General features: G+C 43.2%; 1 protein-coding gene across 5 annotated transcripts in view; it reads right to left on the bottom strand.

Annotated features, from left to right (window-relative positions):
• FANCA (FA complementation group A) overlaps positions 1-19,541 on the bottom strand; it is a 34,656-nt gene that overhangs the window by 3,658 nt on the left and 11,457 nt on the right. For all 5 annotated transcript variants that reach the window (XM_084533029.1, XM_084533028.1, XM_084533030.1 and 2 more), the window contains 25 exons: positions 19,352-19,493; positions 18,657-18,790; positions 17,547-17,657; positions 17,033-17,128; positions 16,877-16,936; positions 15,731-15,819; positions 15,246-15,306; positions 15,096-15,145; positions 13,919-13,995; positions 11,974-12,078; positions 11,253-11,395; positions 10,712-10,782; positions 9,112-9,211; positions 8,133-8,332; positions 7,600-7,696; positions 7,157-7,333; positions 6,003-6,076; positions 5,393-5,521; positions 4,840-4,906; positions 4,436-4,602; positions 3,754-3,859; positions 3,575-3,634; positions 3,076-3,180; positions 2,734-2,846; positions 1,742-1,883 (listed from right to left, as the gene is read on the bottom strand). In XM_084533029.1, coding sequence (XP_084389155.1) covers positions 1,742-1,883; positions 2,734-2,846; positions 3,076-3,180; positions 3,575-3,634; positions 3,754-3,859; positions 4,436-4,602; positions 4,840-4,906; positions 5,393-5,521; positions 6,003-6,076; positions 7,157-7,333; positions 7,600-7,696; positions 8,133-8,332; positions 9,112-9,211; positions 10,712-10,782; positions 11,253-11,395; positions 11,974-12,078; positions 13,919-13,995; positions 15,096-15,145; positions 15,246-15,306; positions 15,731-15,819; positions 16,877-16,936; positions 17,033-17,128; positions 17,547-17,657; positions 18,657-18,790; positions 19,352-19,493 — 2,676 coding nt within the window. The remainder of the gene's footprint in view (positions 1-1,741; positions 1,884-2,733; positions 2,847-3,075; positions 3,181-3,574; positions 3,635-3,753; positions 3,860-4,435; positions 4,603-4,839; positions 4,907-5,392; positions 5,522-6,002; positions 6,077-7,156; positions 7,334-7,599; positions 7,697-8,132; positions 8,333-9,111; positions 9,212-10,711; positions 10,783-11,252; positions 11,396-11,973; positions 12,079-13,918; positions 13,996-15,095; positions 15,146-15,245; positions 15,307-15,730; positions 15,820-16,876; positions 16,937-17,032; positions 17,129-17,546; positions 17,658-18,656; positions 18,791-19,351; positions 19,494-19,541) is intronic.

Here is a 19,541-nt window from a genome sequence, read left to right as displayed (position 1 = left end):
AATTCCACACTAAATTCACAGTTTTTCAAAACCAGGCTCGCTGCAGTCAGCAGTTCAGACAACAAATGGCAAATTCTACCAAATACAGGAAAAATTAAGTAAGCTACTATAGATGTAAACATGGAGGCGAGCTAATCTTGGTCCATGCACACTACCAGCAGATGCTGTGCAGCCTCCCACCTCAGCAAGTGCATTGCAATCCTGTCCTGCCACACGTTACTGCTTTTCCGGATCCTTACAACTGAAATCAAAGGACCCTGGGAATTTAAAGTAACACTTAATTGTGCTGCTAATTGAGCTGTAAAGCTCAACCTCCTCTCTTTTCCTGTCTCTTTCTGAGAGAAGAGAGGACAGAGCCAGACAGCAAGCTACGTGCATGGCACAGGACTGAGTGCACATGCACAACAGTCAGGCCAAGGCAGAGAAAAGAGCAGCAAGAGACCTCACACTTAAGCTGAAAAGTTTCCAGAGGCACAGACCACTGCATGTGGATGAATCAAACAACAAGGAGTGGCACATGCAGAACAACAGGGCTCTTTGGATTCAAGCACAGTGCCTCATTCCCCAAGGTGGCTGATCCCACCAAACTGCCCCTTCTGACTTAGCAAGATTTGCATTTTCACACTGCCTGTCACCTGGAGGGATTTGATTTGGCATCTGACCTCACACTAGTCCTGTTTGAGAGGCCACGTCCCCACCACAGAAAGATCTGGGGAATTCCACCCAAACCAGAGCAGTAGCTGAGGGTCTGACCCAAAGGCTGAGCACCAGGCAGCCAGTGTGATCTGCTGAGACATGTCACACTCAGCCCTCCTGCTGCTCTCATTCTCCTGGTGCCCTCCTGCTATCTTAAGGAAGATTTGAGGTGAAAGCTGTCGTTATTTCACCTGTACAAAATGCACCTATCACCTCGGTGAGATCAGTTTCTGACTAACAGCTTTTGGCTCTAGACCAGTATAAACAACGGTGGAGTCAATCCCACGGCAAGAGGAGCTGCTACCGCAACTGCTGCCCTGAGGATTAAAACTTAGCCGTAACCAGTAAGGCACGGGTTCCGCATGAACAAGATTTACCTGTGAATTTCTCAATACAGAGACACTCCCCATACGGAGCTCTGGTCCCTGCCATCCCCTCACGATCAACACACCCCTGGCAGAGCTGCAGCCCAACTTCCTTCTCAGCAGAAGGCTTCAGAGAATTGCTGTGCACAGACAGCCTGAGCCATGGTGAAACAGCAGACGTGTTCCTGGAGCACACCTGGGAATCTCCCGGGAGTCTGTCTCTAGGATTCCCAGAACACCTGCCCAGAGCCCTTAGGATGCCTGCACCCCTGTTTAACAAACACTTTCTGCATCTCCTTCGCCTTCCAACCAAGATGCCTGAACTAAAATTAACAAGGAAAGCTCCTTTGTCAAAAGGAAAAGTGATTCTAGCATGCCATGGATTGAGCTCTCAATCTCTGCAGCACTCTCTCAATCTTCGATTATTTTTTAAAGCAGCAATTTAATAATCCTCCTTAACTTCACAGAGAAAACAATACGTGAGTTAAATTTTAAATCTGAAAAAAACCCTGCCTCTAGGATAAATATTTAGTATCTGGTAATCTACAGCTACATTCTATCAACTAGCCACCAGCAAGATTTCACCACAAGGCTTACAATTTCTCAGTTTAAGATATTCTACGTCTCTGTCTTCTTTAAGTGTAGAGAACAGCAGACATCTAAAATGTGCCCAGTCTTGCCTGCTCTGTGTCAGTCCCCAGTCTCTTCAGTACATTTCTCTCTCTTCCACGTGGTGACTGCTGTTGAACGGTGCAGTGGAGGAAGGCAGCAGAAATCCAAGGAGGGCCAGAGAGAGGAAAAACCCCTCCTGAAGAAAGGAAGCTAAGAAACAAAACCAGCATGAATGACAGAGTTTTAGATAAAGAATCACAGCTGTAAATGAGGAGGTGTAACGGCTTTGGCAAAGGGCATAAATATGTGACTGGGACAAAAAAAAAAAAAAGTTTTTCTCCCCAGGTTTTTCCCCATTGTTGAATGCTACTTGGAGAGTTTGCAGAAATAAAGAGAAGTCTAGCAGCAGACAGCAGCCTTCCCAAATCTCTTTTATCACAGGCTAGGCAGGTAGGTAGCTGCATGCACTACTACAGAATCACGTGGTTGCTGCCTGCAATCATCTGCAAGGAGATTCTTACACTGAATTCCCAACTTTTAGTGAAAAGCTGCAGGACACTGAACACACAGCAGATTTACCACATGGGAGATGACACAGAGGGAAGGATACAGCAGAGAAGCAGTCAGTAGTTTCAGGACAACCAGAGATTGACCAAATCCAGGGTGTGAAACCAAATCCAGGGTGTGAAGGGTGCGGCAGCTTCAGGGAATGAGTCAACACTGTGCTAAAGGCTATTGCCAGTGTTTGTCTAACAGGGACTCTGCCTTCCAATCTCCTCTAAGAAGATTCTCTTCTCTTTATGGTGAAACACTGACCCACATTACACAGAAGGCCAGACTGAATGATTATAATGACCCGTTCTGAGTTTCAACTCTTCAAAGGAATCTGTACATAGCTGTCCCACAAGCCTCAGACCGCACTAGCATTTCGCACTGCCTGCTGAACCCCAGCCTGTCTCAGAGAACAGACTTCCTGCGTGCTGATCCATCACAGCCAGGCTACCTCACTCCGAGCAGGTTCTCCTGCCTGCAGCTCCACATTCAGGTGCCTCATACACACCCCGTAGCCCAGGACTGGCATTCCCTCAGTCTTTCCAACTCTTCTGCAAGCGGAGCCCCGAAGAGTCTCTTCCACTGAGAGCAAAGTACTGGCTCCAACCGTGGCCACCAGAGCTAGGGAGAAAGCCAGAAACCAGCAGCATTAGTGGTGGCATACTTAGCTTGCACACCTTACTGCAAACAGCCACTATCTCAGCCAACTACCGAGAAAGAATTGTGTTGTGTTTTTTTTTTCCCCTTAATAGAGAAGCCCAGGATTCACATACACACATAACTAACATGAGAAGTTTCACATCCTGGCAATGCAAACTGAGTTATGTATGAAAAAAACATGAACAGATACCACTGCAGAGAGAAGCACAATGGGACATTTGGTTTGACACGTTGTTAGAACATTATTGACCGCTTCTGCTGCTTCTTCACAGTCCAAGCTGGCATTCAGCAGGCCCTGGAAGAGGATATAATACAAGATGACTGCACACCTATGACTTTGCTGCTCTGAAGTACCTCCCAAACCCAAATGTAAACTAATCAGAAGTAACTGTAGGGGTCAGCATGGCCCAGCAAAAGAAACGTGTTCAACAGCTTCTCTTCCCCCCCTCCCCCCACGCACTTTGCATTGTATTAAAATTAGTCTCTACCATTACTTCCTCCTGTTAATTCTTTCCACTTCCCTGAACTACTGCTCAGCTTTTTGTAATTTATACCAACGATTCTCAAAACAGCTGTGAAGGGAGCACATCTCACTGCTAAGAACAGCGCACATAGCCAGGTATCCTCAAAAGGAACATCTGCTCTGGCTAGCAGGAACAACAGAGCAGAACAACGAAAGCAGGAGTTACCCTGAAGAAGTGGGAGGTGATGTCGTAGGGAAGAGCATACCCTCTGGAACAGACGTTCTTCTGTGGCAAGATGAGGAGAGAAAAAGTTTGAATGCCTCAGCTTCTGCCATAAACCCATGTTTAAAGATCTTTAGCTAGAGCATTTGCCAACAAGAAGTTGTTTGGCTAGCCACACATACCAGCTCAGAGTTTACAAAATGAAAAAAATCTTCACAGTCCAACGTTGTTTTCTTTCCTTTCCGACAAGTCATGATCAGAGCGGATGCAGGGAGCCCTACCAGAATCCTTAGGCAGGAGAGAAAAACAAAATCACAGTTGCCATCAAGAAGAGAATCTGACTCCGCACTCTCAGACTTTGATATTCAGGAGAGTGTATAAGTATGTCAGACATGACAGAGCTCAAACATGTTGACAGGAACTGTACCAGGAATTTTTCCTGTTGTCCAGAAAGAAACCTGCATTTCAAAGAGATATGTTGACCACTTTCAAAGATATTATCAATGAATCGAAAGTGGAAACGCACTCCTAAGTTACAGCAGCAAGTAATTTAATGAGGGTTAATGCAAGTGATGGCATTAACAGTGCTGCTGGCTGTAAACAGAGTCCAGGAAGATGTGTGGTCTTTGAAATCCAGTCTACTGACAGGGGCAACATTTAGCCCACGATGGCACACAAACCCATTTAAACTATGTGGGTGCTACGGAATAAACACCCCTTGCACAGCTGCTGCCAGGACTCGGTGTCATTTTCACTTGCAGTGGGATCTGCGGGGAGGCTACCTGACTGCACAAGCACACAACGTGATTCCTCTGAACAGCAGACCTGGTCAGGGTATTCCCAGCCGTTCACGTCAGCATTTACCTTCTGTGCAACAGCAGCTCCTGCTGCCTCCACAACTGCTCACCCAAAGCAGAGTCGTGCTTTCTGTCTTTCAATCTTTCCTGAAGAATCTTAAACAGGAAGTGGCTCTTGGCATCCAAACAGCCAGAAAGCGACTTTCGCCTGCAGCCCAGCTCAAGTACCAGCTCCTAAACAAGGTGGGGCAGGAAAAAACAGTGTTTATCAGGGCTACGTGTTAGTTTGCACTCAAACCCCTATGATTCTCCAAAGTAATTCAAAGAGCTCAATATCTGTCTGTTTCCACACCACTGCCCACATCTGAGAACTGAGTATCAGCCTTACTTACACTGACATTCTAGGAAATATCTTTGCCTGAACAAATTCAAGGATTGAACACACAGATACGCATTAAAATCTGTAATCACCTGCAACTTGCAAAGAATATCAGGATTGACTGACATCTTCAACTGGCCATAGCTACCCAGGTCCAACCTGAAATAGGGAGACATACCAGGTGACTATCCCTTTTAGGCCAGAAAGGGAACATAATTCAAAGAAAAAAAAAAGGCAACAAATGGCTTCACATGAGCATACACATCTACTATCAACATTTCTTAAATAAACTGTAGATGTAACTCTCCTTCAGCCCTGCACCTCCTCATTTTCCAGCTTCAGCCACTTCCTCAATGGCATTGATGTTTGTCTGGCCAAACAAATTTGAATACAAATTTGACGTAAAGCCAGACAAAGTAGGAACCATCTGTGCCTTCAGCCCTTAACCTCTGTCCCCCAAAGCAAGAAGCAAAGACCGGTGAATCATGCAGAGAAGCCTCCCAGCTTTCACATGCAGCCAGACCTGCGAGAAGGGAATCACTTCCACTCAGGAAAGCATAGCCCCATGTAAGTCAAATTCACCTAGCTTCATGGTCATTAGTAGAACTATTGCTTCTGCAGACATGCAAGTCATGAAGGGAATACCTCTGTGAGAAATCCAGAATGGTGTTGATAATAATGCCACACGCCTTTTCCAGGTCTCCATCACAGCCACCAGAAGCAGAAGGTGCTGGAAGATACCACTGATAGATAGCCCAGTAATGGAAATCCTGTCTGCAGTAGTGAAAGAGAAGATAGGGAACCATTAAATTGCTGCGATAGATTTCCTTTACCTTACTGTAAAAGGAAGTTCAGGCACCAAGTCACGTGGAGTGACAGACACAAGCAGGCAAGTAACTGCCAATATAGGTAAAGCCATCCACCAGACACCACATGTCCAGATGTCAGCTCTCTTGCTTCTGGAAACGGGGAGGTTTTATCAAAAGTCACGTGGAAGGACTGCATATGCAGGCCAGAGGTCATCTTCGTGAACTTCCTCAAGGTAAAACACACAGCTCACTCCAGTACTGCCTGAACTTTGCAATTCATTGCTTTAGCCTGTAGTGGACGACAGGCATGTGTATCCCACAGCAGCTTTCTTATTTACCTTTGTTGTTAACCTCCTGGTCTTCAAGGCTTTTTTTCCTAATCTGAGTGGGAAAGGCTCTTGAACTAGTCCCACTAGAATCTGGGATTAAAATGTCTCTGCACTTACCTTTCTGAAGCAGAAAGAATATCCTCTTCAGGGTGCACTTCTAGTTCCAAGAGCAGCCATTCTCTGAAAGATAACTGGGAGGGGAAAAAAATAAAACACAAAAATACACAAAAACACAATTTAGATAAGAGAGCAGATCAGCAAGGTAAATAACTTGTACAGAAGAGCTGCCTTCTTTCCAAAATAAAATAAAACCTACCCTCACCTACATCCAGACACAACCCAGTGCAGATTGAGATATTAAACTGGAGGCATCAAGCCAAGGAAGTTACAGTACCATTTCCCTTGCAAGAAATCTAGACTAAAAACCTACAGGAATCTAGAAATTTACTGAAAGCAAGTGTATAGAGCATCTCGTTCACAAACACACCCCCTTGGCATTCCCCAAAATGCCCATGTTCTTAAAGTGTAGATACTAGAATGAACACAGGTTATCAGAAACACTCTAAAATGAATAGAGCAAAACAGGCAGGCTGGTGTAAATATCAGAGAAAGGTTAGAGTGCAAAGGTATTTTAGACTCATACTTTAAACTAGCAAAGCACACGGAATCATTCTAATAATATGGCAAACTCCTCTGCACAAAGACACACTAGTTTTTATATGAACTGGGTTAAAAAAAGCAATCCTGTCAAATCAAATATATTGCGAGGATGGTATAAAGAGAATATCTGATATGCTAACATGCTTCATAGCAAGGCAGAGCCAAACAATCCAAGATACGCAAGGAGAACACTGACATTTAGACAAAGCATCAAAAAAGCTAGAAAGTATTTTCAGTGCCTTGAGTCATCATCACTTTGTAGTCTGCACGCAGTGGAAAGCTGAGGTGAGGGACAGGCTTTTTCTCTACAGTTCCTGATAATTTTCTTGTTGATATGCTGTATCGTGCCAAGGTTCCAAGTTTTGCCATAACCTGGGGTGAAGATTCTATGTCCTGTTTATCTATTTCTGCCTTTTCATCATCCCCATCAAAATCTACAGATAACACCAAGTGCATGACGTAGCACACATCACCTCTTCCCATTGTCATGTCAACTTTTCAGGTATCAGATTTTTTACACAAAGCTTGTATCAGCAAAAAGGAAATTGTAAAGGGCAGATCTGAAAAACGAGAATCCCAGCATGAACTTAAGGCATGGGAAATATTCTTACCTGGAATGCTTTTTCCTTCAGGAGCTCTTGAAACCGTGCTTGCTTCCACAAACAGAGGCTGGCTCTTCTGTAGTTTAGAGAAGGACACGACAGGGAACTCCAGCTTAGGTCAGCTTTACCTTCCTCGCATGTGATTCCCCGAGCTTCCAAGCTTAACCGTGGTACAATGTACTGCAACTGAAACAAAGGCAGAAAAATTCTGCACTTTTCCACAAAATAAATAAATAAATAAATAAATGAAAATTAAAAAAAAATTGCAACCTCTGTTTGTGTGAAGCTGCCAAACAAGCAAATACACCAAAATGGTAAGGTAGTAGGGTGCCAAGAGGCATTTTTATGTAGCTTTCTTTGTACAAGTTATAGTTCCACGAGAGTCTGCAGCAGGAAGTTGAACTGAGACTGATTTTTCTCAGGAGCAATAGCAAAACATTTATTCCTTTTACCTTTTTAACAAGGCTAGGAGGAACCAAGGCACATAAATCATCACGAGAAAAGGACGGAAACTTGCACATCAGATAAGATATGGCTGCAGTGCAAAACCTGATCAAGAGAGAGAATTCAGTTATCTGGCTGGTTCAGTCATCTCTTTTCCCATTCACAAAAGTTCAAAGTCAAAGCAAAGACTAAGTTTTAAAAATAGTTTTAACCAACATATTCAAAACCCGTTCGCTTTTGGGGTCATTTCTATTTATGTGCTCCCAAAACCAATATAATATACTTGGGTATATTAATGGCATGAATCACCAGCGAATAAACCAGAACTTTCAAGAGCACCCAGTCAGTCCTTTCTCCTGCAAGCAACAGTCATCGGGATGCTATTTCATGCAGGTTTGCCATCGGTCTGTTTCTCTGCATAGCGCCTCTATGCAGCACCTACATGCCCTGGAAATCCTCCACAAGAACAAGGGATCTTCCCCAGCACCCCTCCTAAGCCATTGCCCAGGGAAGCAAGCACGTGGGGGATGTACAACCTCACCTCGTGCAGAAGGAGAATGACTCTTTGGTCCTGCACACCAGCAAGCAGCTCCAGTACTCAGAAATGGAAAGGACCTTTTCAGCAACAGGCTGAGAAATCCCCAAATCAGCTTCCATTTCAGGAATTAAAGATCTGCATTCACTTAAATGGATCACAAAAGCAGCTAGTCCTAAAATATGAGCATCATTCAGGGAAGGACCCTGCAAGACAGACAAAGGAATTGGAGAAATAGATGAATTTCACTTGTAACAAAACAGCCAATTGCAGAAAAATCTCAGAATTAATCAAGTAGCAGAACACTGCATCTGCCCATTGAGCAATTCAGTGCAATGATACCAATTCAGCAGACAAGAGGCACCAGTTAAATTAAGCATGTTCTTCCTTCCTTTTGTCAAGCTGCAGCTAAATTTGTACATTTCTGTAACAGAGTAACCTGGAGCAACTAGCTCTAATTTCAGCCCAGCAGAATTTGAATCCCTCAAGACTTTTTAGCTTCCATGACAGCTAATCTGGTCTATCAGACTTTTAATTTTTCACCTTCAGTATGAGTAAAGGAAAATAAAATCAACAGTTATTTAAAAGAAAGCCACGCACTGGTGCAACTCAGACTTGGAGGCCTTACTTTTATTTTTAAAAGGGGTTACTAGTGAAATATTCAATATGGAAGTTTGGGAATTAAGCATCCCACTATTTTTCTTTTGGATCCATTCTTAGCCTGGTTTATTTCAGCTTGTCTTAAAATACATCCCAAAGAATTAACCTACTACAGCAGCAGTTCCACAGGAAAACATTTAGCTCATGTTCCTAAGATCAAGTCCAGACTATTCTTCTGAAATGAGAAATTTTGGAAGCCTGAAAACCAGTGAAGTTTTGACTCCACAATGCAGTCAAGACAGGTACATGCCTCACAGCTCAGGAAATGCAGCCACGCTAGCCTTTAGCACGCTACAACCATAGGATTCTTGCTTGGAAAACTAACCTGATGATAAATAAGCTGACAGAGCCTGCCCAGAAGGGCAGGTATGAGCCTCCTGTGTCCACATATCATCTTCACAAACAAGGAGAGACATGGGCCCTGCCTGTAGAAAGGTAAAAACCACACGCTCATTTTACTGTTTTTCTTTTATCGCCAATATAGTAAGAGGTTTTTTTCCTTCCCTTTTTTTTTTTTTATTAATGGTTAGACACAATGAGCCTGAGCCATACTTGTCGATAAATACAAGATAATAATTCCATTTATAGGCTCAAAGAAAGTATCATTTTTAGAGCATCTGAACTGAGGACCTCTATAAAGGCACAAACTCCACCAGTGCCCTGCATCAAATAACTGACTATATAGTCAAAGAAGAGTTCTGAAATGACATCAAGGAGAGGAGGAAACTGCGCCTGGGGCAAAGACAGCTTTTTCAGACAGAGAGCACAATGTGAGCAGAGGCAGAGCAATAAACGGGAACGTAAAACAAAGCAAGTGTAGAAAAGAAGCAGTATGACAAGGTCCCTGTTAAAAAACAGAGGAAGGGAAGGGCTTTCTTATGGAGCATTCCCACTTAGCTGACAGAACACAAACCATCTTCAGAGGATATTGGATGGGGGGTTGGGTTTAGAAATAACTTCCTGGAATGCTCTCGTTCATCATTGTTCCTTTTCATGTGGGTTCTCAAAGCAGATTCACCCACACTCCTGTGTCACCAGGGCAAACCAGCAGAGAAGAGAGGTGAAGATGCAGTGGTTGCCGAAGCGTGCTGCGCTCCAGAGAAGCAGCCACCCAGCTCAGCACCGTCAGCAGCTGGGATCACAAGCAGTTTGTCAGTACACCGGTGTTTTCCAACAAAGCAATTTCCACTGACATGTTAACATTGACAGACTTCTGTCACATCATGAAGGAGACAGCATTAATAGAGTCCTTCCAAAGAAGGCTCTCAGTGAAAGCTGCTGCTTTTCCCTCCATGTATAGCTCATTTAGGCCAGAATCAAACTGAGCCACTTGCAGGGGGAAGGGGAGAAGGAAGGTGGAGAGAAGGTGTATCAGGCTGCTCTTCCTGTGCCCACAGCACTTATGTCTCACTCATTTTGTATTACATACGGCATCAGGGATAAAGAGTGAGGTGTCTGGATCTGCAAAATCACTGAATGTGCCAAAAAGACACCCCCATGAACCCTGTCAGAACACAAGCATTTTCCTTCTGATCTTTAGTGTCAGCCAGCAGGTAATTACCAGACAAAAGGAACAAAAGTTTGCTTCATTCCCCATCCCTCACCACTGAGCTCAAAGCACCAACCTAAGCACGTAGTATTTGCAGCAAGTTTTTAATGCACTGTCACAGAGAACAAAGCAGAGCCAAGTGCCACCTTTTTTATGAAGAGATCAGTACAAAAAAGGAGAAGTAGGTTTTATTTACACTTACACATCAAAGCACATTAGTTCTTAGATTACAGAAACTCAGAATAAAGCAGCCTGCTACTCCCAGTCTGGCACAGTAGGTATGAACAACCAGAAGTCCCTCTGGCCCCTAGACAAATGTTGGAATTACAGTGTATTAGCTAGTTTTCATTTCCCTGCACTTTTACTTCCATCTTACCTGTCAGGAGGGTTGAAGTAGGAAGCAGCAATCAGGTTTTGGCAGAAAGATGTCAGCAGAAGATCAACAACCTGGAACAAGAGACATTGCTATTTCCTCCTTGTTGGGCTGGATACCTAGATCTAGCTTTGTGCTCTGTACGCTTTATGTTTTCCAACGTTAAAACAAAGGAGACAAATCTGTAAATGACATAAGTTTTACAGAACCACTGGCGCTAATAAGAGATAGAAAGTTAAGCCCATAACAGCCCAGGAATAATCTCAACATACAACGAATATCTAGGCAAGTCTGGTGAGGAAAGCCTAGCTCATCACAGGATTGCTCTATTAGATTCTATCTCTAGATCTCTCCACCAGACATCCAACAACTTCAAGGAGGTTAAAACACGGGTAGAGTCTGTGCAGGGCACTACAAAGCAGACAAAGGGAGAAGTGTATTTCCTGGTAGCCACAGATAAAGCAACCTGTCTCACGTACAATCCAGCTGCCTTTTTACCTACCCAGCCCTACCTATTTCTCATCCCAAGACAGATGGCACTCACACTCTGATGGCAGGGTTCCAGCTTGGGGTCAAAAACATTAACTTGGATTCGAGAATTCAAAGCAGCAGTATCGTTCTCATCACCGCTGTGACCCAAGACACTTGAGAGTCTGTCAGAAATCAAGGCAATCTGTGCTGGCACATCTGCAACGAAGGAACAGGAGAAGATGAGAGTCAGGACAGAAGGCATGAAAGATCTACAACTCCATGTAACAGGAAGAAGAACAAGTGAAATATATACTCAAATTGATCAGAACCCAAATTACACAATAAAAACCTTTAATGAACAAAAAATGTCAGCTGGAACAGTGATCATCATCCTCATTTTAGAAGACAACATTATTTTTTCCTCGCAGTACTATTATGAACACACATCAAGAACCATTTCTCACACCAAAAACGAAAAGCCTTTGAAAGGCAGGGGTTCAGGCCACCAGGCAAGTCCCAGGAACGAAGCTGCCAATCTTGGCAAAGATGCGTGTGGTGGCAATCATCACAAAGCTGCAGACCTGAAGTTCCCAACTCAAGCACAGGAGTTATGTTAGACATGAAAAAAAAAAAGTCTTCATAGCTGGAAGGATACAGATCTGAGAAGGCTGCAGTCTTCAGGTACCAGAGGCAAGTCACTACTGCCATTGCTTGGGCTACCATTAGCCACATTTTATTAATGTAGCTTTTGTAGCAGCCAGTTATGGGTAATTACAACTTGCCTTCCTCCATACCTTCATGTTTAGCCTGGTCCACAATCAGCACCCTTAGTTCAGCCAGTTCAGCCTTCAGCTGCTCAATAGGCTCTTTGGAATGGCTGGTCTCCACTTTTGATTCATCTAGACATATAAAAGAGCAATGCAACACGTTATTCTTACCTCTGTGCACTACATCAGTTTATAAAATGTATTCAACAGCCTTTGCACACACTTACTGCAAAAGCAGTATTTATATGCTTCTCTATAAACTGTCACAGATCCCCAAAGCATCAACCCTTCACATGCACAGCTTTGGTTTTTTACATTCCAAATGTGTTACTTGATTAATCGTTTATCAGTTTATGCCTCGTTTCAGAACAGAATTCAGTTTTTAGAGACAAATGCAAAAAAAAAGTCTCCTTTCTGAGTTTCTTTCCTACTTGCTTCAGCTCTCTGCCCCACACGGAAACATTTGTTGTCTTCCAAAGACTGGAAGCAGAATCTGAAAATACCGAAACACTGCAATGCAAATATACTATGTCATCAGCTTCTCCTCAAGCCCGACACCATCTTCAGATGTTACATCTTGCTTTATTTTGTTTGAACGAAATGAAAGGAAATTCCTTTTACCACTAGAAAAGGAGTGCCCACAACAAGAAGCCGCCACAGCACAGCCCCAAAAACCACCCAGTGCAGTTGGTTAGACAGGAACTGCATCTCATCCATGGGCCAGAAATAGCTCAACCATGAACAAGAGAAGTAAATGACAAGGTTAAAATTTATAATTGTTATAAACGCATTGTAAAGCAACAATGAACGCTGAGTCACTCTTATGTGCGAGAATGAGCACTAACGAACAGGGCAGGTTTAGAGCTGACCAGAACTCAATCCTGCCCTAAATCCTGTGCCAAAGCCCCAGGGATGGATCAGGACACAGGGGACAGCAGGGGACGTGGAAGAGGCTGGTCAGGATGCAGGGGACACGATCAGGCTGTGCCACTAGAGGTCACTGGCAATTCAGAGACTCCTGCAGAGCTCTGGCTGCCCAGCAGGATGCTGCTGATCCCATGAAGGGATTCTTCACTTCTGCCGGTTGCCAGGACAACCTCTGCAGCCGGGCTGCTGCAGTCCACGCTTCGGTCACAGCTCTTCCCAGCCACAGCATCCTCAGAAAGCTTCAAACGTCCAGAGTGCCCTGACTAGGAGCCCATTGCAGACACACCCCTGTAGGGGTGTATTTACTGCCACCGTGCTGCGGGAACAGCCCCTGTTCGCCAGCCTGACCTTTCATTTTGTACAAACCTGCGCTGAGGACGTTGCCCATTTTAAGCTGCAAGGGTTTGATTAAACCCACTTGCTGAAAGAGATAGGATTGTTCATTAAATAACTATTTCATACCCGTTGTGCTGCTAATGGGGCTGCAGGGATGGCATCTGAAAATGGTGGGGGCCCTCCCGCCCACAGACACGTAAACTACGAACCACGATCCCTTTCTTGCTGGCTTCCTTCCTAGCCCCTCCTGTCTCCCCAGCTCTCAGCCACGCACAGTCATCTGTTCTTAAAAAGGCACGAGGGTGAGTTCAGACAGCTCCAGTGCCATTACACGAGGGATGGACACAGCAGGTTCACACCCCAGGCTAGCTGGGGCTGACAGGCACTCACTGCAAACGCTGATTCATGCCAATGTACTGGAGCTAGATTTAAATCAGCTAGCTCAGGCCTCATCTGCAGCCTCAGCACTGCACAGCTCCACACGGACTGCAGAAATCCCACTCAGGCAGGAAAGGCGGAGAAAATAATTATGGCAGTAACTATTTAATACCTCAAGAAGACATAAAGAACATACACATACATATACATATCATTTCCATACAGATTAAAGACCTAATCAGCTGTAACTTTCTGAGTTTTTCACTTTATGAGAGCATCAATGGAAACATTAACATTTCTTCAAACTCATCTGGAAGTAAAATTGTTTTACCTTGTAACATTTTCTCTTTCATCGCACAACAGGCCTGTATGTACGTCGAGTACAAGTTTGAGGGTATTTTATCAGCTCTATAGTAAAAAAAGACATTTAGTATACCAAATCAGCATATTCCAACTTCATCTTCATTACATCTAAGTATAAAGAACAGCTATGCTATGAAAAGTAATTACAGAGGCTCCAAAGCATACAGAGCATCTGAATTATTTTTTTTATAATGAATAAAAAGGGCCAGAAATTTATATCCAAGGCTTTCATAGCAAGCATCATAGAAGTGTAACACACACTACACATGGTATACACATGCATTAATACCTGTTTCATATGTAAGATGTATAAGTCACATGACTTAGATTCCTATGTGATCACAAGTATTTACACACCTAAAATGCTAATGCGAAAGAGATCGAAGTTTGACCTCCAACACTTGCTGGTAAGGAAGAATAATGTAGCAACTTCTCTTAAAACTTTTAAGGTTTTTTTTTTTTGTTTGTTTGTTTGTTTTAAGGTTTTTTTTTTTTTTGTCAGACTGGAATTACAGGGCAGGATTGAATGTCTCATTCGTAAAAGGCAGCGTTGAGCATTTTTTCTGCAGGTTACAGAGGAATTACTGGATGTAAACTAAAGCTGTTTCTGCAAGGCAGAAAAGCACTTTTAAACATGCATACAGGACAAGCCTGAGTTCTGAGAGGGGCTGCAAGTTCCTGAAACGTTACCCTGTTGTCCCTTAAGAACAGCTCAAGAAGCATTACAACACATTTATATGTAATTTCCATCTTCCCCTTCTCCCATATCCTCACCCATACTGGGGAGAGCTTTATACAGTGGGGCTCATCTTCCTGTTGGAATTTTGCATTCAGCATCCTCCTCCAAAGTTTGCATGAAAATTTATCTGGCCTGCAGTCAGAGGGCTACACGGGACTCCTTCTAGATAATAGTTTTATCCATGGATATTGGACTAATTACAGAACTGAAGACATTCACCCATACAGATAAGCTACTGCATCCACAACCTGCAAGCCACAAACAAGTCTGGCCATGAAGCCCTGCCAAAAGGGTTAGCCAACAGGCAGCATTCCGTAAACAAGGTGTCAAAGCTTCCGGTAATCTAATAGAAAGCCAAACGTTATGAAGACAAAGTCCACAAAACAACACGGAGGAGCCTCCATACCTTTTTAAAGAATCTATAAAAGCCATGCACACATCCGGGGCTTTAGGGAGCTGCAAGAGAAAAACAGGCAGGTTAGGTGCAAATCACCTCTCTACAAACACACTTCTAGGTGGAAGGGGCAAAAAAAAAAAAAAAAAAAAAAGTACTAACCACACGTGGCCTGAGCAAAGCGGGAAGGAACCAGGAAATGTAATATGGTCGCCTGAAAATACTGAGAAACAAAATAAAAGATAGCAAAATATTAGCAACGCCAGAGCTGTAACGTGCCATTGCATTACCTCAAAAATTAATCTGGTTCCTGCAAATAAAAAAATATTCAAGGTGCCATGAATAACCACACACAAATCAAGTTCAGATTAGCTAATAATTATTCATTTATTTATTTAATTATAGTATTATAGTAATTGTGGACTTCTCTTGCAGGTGTGCATAATTCTATTTATACTCTGCAGAAATAGCCTCAGTTTAGATGACTACGGAGGAAGTGAGCAACATGGGAAGAATTTCCTAAATCCTCCTTTGCCGACCTCCTCAAATTTTCTTGTTTTGTTATTTTGATTTGGACTTGGCTTTTTTTTTTTTTCTCCATTATTATTAAAAGTTAAAAGCAAGAAGAATTGAGAAGCACACAGTACCTGGCTTCTATCACAGATGTTGGGATCTTCCTTGTATTTTCAAATATCTGAAGGGCTTTTTCAACGTCACGAAGCGCCTGCCCCTGGGGCTGGCTCATAAGCAACAACGGGAGAAAAATATTGTGAGAAATCAAGGATGACAGCAATCTTCCCTGCTTGTTCATTCAGGGTTAGTAATAGCTGTCTGTGCTGCAAAGCGACTGAACAAATGCAATTGAATAACGAGAACTACCTGATAAGCAGAGTAAAACTGCAGGATAGAGAAACCCAGACCCGAAGCATCAGCCTGTCTTGGGAAGGTTGTTACGTGTAACAGCTCCTCTGGGTCAGCCCAAAGGTCCGTGTAGTTCTGTACCCGACTCCTACACTGACTGCAGCAGATATTCCTGTTTAACATCGTCGTTTATTCAGTAAGCCCTCATGGGGATGGTATCTTTTCTGTTCTGAATTTGTTTTATTGTTATTCTGTATTACTTCATACACTTGGAATTAAGGCCCATAATCTTCACATCCAGCCCGCACTACCAGAACTACACTCCAGGCAGCAGGAATGCTGCCACAGGTTTCTCGTGTTTGAGCCGTGAGACATCTTAAGACTGCAACAACCTGTGCCAATTTCTTACCTACCAAACAGACCAGTCAGTCTATCAGCAGAGATAATGCAGAGCCAATTCCTGCAAAGCTGTCTTCTGCCTCTCCCCATCTCAACAACCTCATTTCCCCACACCATACAACACCATTTAGATAGCCTTTTGTCCCTTAAATCCCCACCAACGGAATCGTCCATTATTTTCTACATCCCACAGTGCAGGATGGGCTAGAGGGAGCTGGCACTTTACTGGTTTCAAACAGCACGTTGCTACCTGGGTGGCTAACATAGGTGCTGCTTGGCCAGTAGCTGGCTAGCTAATCGTTGAGCTTCTCTGCAGCCTGTCTCCAGAAATACTCAGTAGGATCTGTTTGTCCTCTGTGCAGCTCTAATCTGTGGAAAGTTTCCATATTTATGACCTCTTGTCCAACTTTAGGACAGGAATTAGATTTGGCAGCATGCTCAAGCTTCGTAGGAACAGCAGACGGGGCTAACCTAAGCCTCCACAGGAAAAAGAGCAAAATTGCTGAGAGAACTGTTGGATGGATGACCAGTACCTGCACGGCTTCATCCGTGGAAGACAAGTCTTCATAGAGCCCCATATCTTCTATAGCAACCTGTGTGGTGATACATAAAGATGGACGTTGTCACAACACGGTTAAATTTGACAGATCCAGAAAGATGTCTTTTCTAAAGGGACAATTTTTACTAACCTTGAGGTCAGCCAGTCTGGTTTTAGCCAGAGTGATATACTCCAAGAGAATAGATCGATGTTTTGATGGCACAAAAGGCGGGTACATTATATGGACCTGAAATGTAAAATTCAGAACATGATTTACCATTTTTACAGGAGATGACTATAAAATTCTGGTTTACTTTTACACTCAATTACCTCCAATACTCCCCCAAGAAGACATTATTGCTTGTTTTAAGAAAAGCCAGTTTCATGGCAACTGACATGCTAATTTTCCCCAACAACAACAAACAGACTAAATCACTGAAGTGCTTCAACATAACTCCAAGGAAGGAATTCTCCTTCTTGTCAAGGAAATAAAAGAATCTTGTTCTTGTTTATTTCAGGGAGAAAAGGTTTTGAGCACTATATCAGAAGTAATGCAATTACTGTAACAACACTAATAATATGCTCAAAGGCACAGGGCAAAAATGTGTTTATTTCAGAACAGTTCTGGAGCAGTCTAAAAACTGCCTCTACCAGCAGCTTCCCACCTTCAAGTACGGGGCTACTTCAAAGGGCACCAGCTCTGACAAGAACTCAAAGAGAAAGACCAGAGCTTTCTTACTGCTCCCGTGTTGACCACCAGCACTCCCAAAGGAAGCCTGAAATAGAAAATTTAACAGTTGAGCCTTTCAGCGTGGAGAGAATCAGCATCCCAGCACTGCACTAAAGTCAGCACGCAAACCCCAGGCATCTCTTGCAGACATCTGCTTTGCGTCAAGAGTATCCTCCTGGAGAAAAGTCTCCAGAGAAAGTTCTTAGAAGTCTCCACACAAGTTTCTTTGAGTTTCTTTTTCCAGTTTCCAGACAGCCTGCCATGTCACATGCAAAATTCCTTCTGATGCGCTACCATGGAAATCGTCAGGGGGGGTTAAACAAGGCAAAAAAAAAAAAATGAACCAAAGGATTGAGGTTGATCGAGGCAACACATTTCTAAAAGTTTATCTGGGCACTCTAAGAAAAATAAGCCAGTCAGACACTACAAAATAGAACTAGTTTACCTTTGATACATCCTAAACGCTTTATCAGCAAAGGCTGAGCTTAGATTTGCAAACTCATACGAAGGAATTTAGAGGTTTAAGTTATGCGGAGATTTGCATACCTTAAATACCTACATGTTTACAACTAAAAGCTAATTAGCAATTATCTATAAGGTCAAACACATCAATTACAGCTGCACGCAAACATCCAGGAAACAGGAATGCTTCATGTGCAATAACCCACGACTTACGCAATCACAACACTGCTGGTTATCAAGATACTGAGAGACATCCAAGAATATGATTAGAATAGGAATTACGTGTCTGCGTTCCTGACAAATAACTAGAGGAGGCAAGATGGACTTGGAAGATGAAAGAAGGGAAGACCAGAGAAAGACAAATAAATATATTCTTTGCAGACACAAAGGCTGTAATAAATATTTTTCCTAATACCAATATAATCACTTATTCCTTTGTGTTATTTTCCTTGCTTTGTTGTTAGATCCCTGGTTATCTTGTCTGAAACTAGTTGTTTTTTTCTGTGCAGCAAAACCTTCTTTCAGTGCAGGTTTCTCACATACTTAAAACAAAGATTACCACTCAGGCCTCGTTTAGTCTTACCTTAAACCATTCAGAGTACGGCATGAACACAGCAGGGCCCTCGAGGGCAGCCTGACGAGCTATCAGGAATGCAGTGATCATATTTTCCATATCATAGTTCTCAAAAGCCTTTATCAGGAGATGGCTCAGTAGATCTAGAAACATAAAACAGTAACCTCAAACTTTGCTCTTGACCATTGTGCTACAACTTTATAGTAAATGAAGACAAATATCTGATAACACCTCTGTCCCGAAGGGACATGCACTGCAGCTTAGAGAACCTTTGGGCCTCACCTATATTTTTCATGTGCTTTCAGTGGTCAAATACTTTAGGATTTCCACTTGCAAGAATCAGAGGGAGTCCAGCAATGACACAATCAGTAAGAACCCTATCAAACAAGGTCTGCTAGCTGAGGTGAGATAGAAGAACAAAGCTTCAGTAATCACTACTCCAAATAATCATAAAGGTAATTATCAAGTAATCATTCTTAGCTGTACACTAAATTATAGAAGTGTCAGACACAAGGCCTGGCATTCACATCGCAGCTGACATAGAATACTTGAATGCAGAGGGTGAGCTCCTGCTCCTTCCCCTACAGAAATCTCTGAAGAGCAGTTAGGAACTTGCTACTGCACCATTCAGGATGTTTTCCCTGTTCAGTATCTGAGAAGCAACAAGCACGTGTTATCTTGCAGGCTTGCCAATACCTACGTACCTTTGAACAACTGCTCAGCCTCAGCCTGACAGACCACCAGCACGGAAACACAGGACAGGACATGCTGCCAATTCACTTCGTGTGTTTCCAGGACCTGCTGTAGCTGGCAGATCGACTCCTTTGCACTGAATGCCACAAACAGCTGGAAGAGAGTGACAGCAGTTCACTTTAGCTATGGCATGCAGCCACC

This window comes from Aythya ferina (assembly GCF_964211825.1).
Source record: "Aythya ferina genome assembly, chromosome: 12".
Classification (NCBI taxonomy): domain Eukaryota; kingdom Metazoa; phylum Chordata; class Aves; order Anseriformes; family Anatidae; genus Aythya; species Aythya ferina.
The sequence above is the reverse complement of the archived record's forward strand: the minus strand, read 5'-3'. Positions and strand labels throughout refer to the sequence as shown.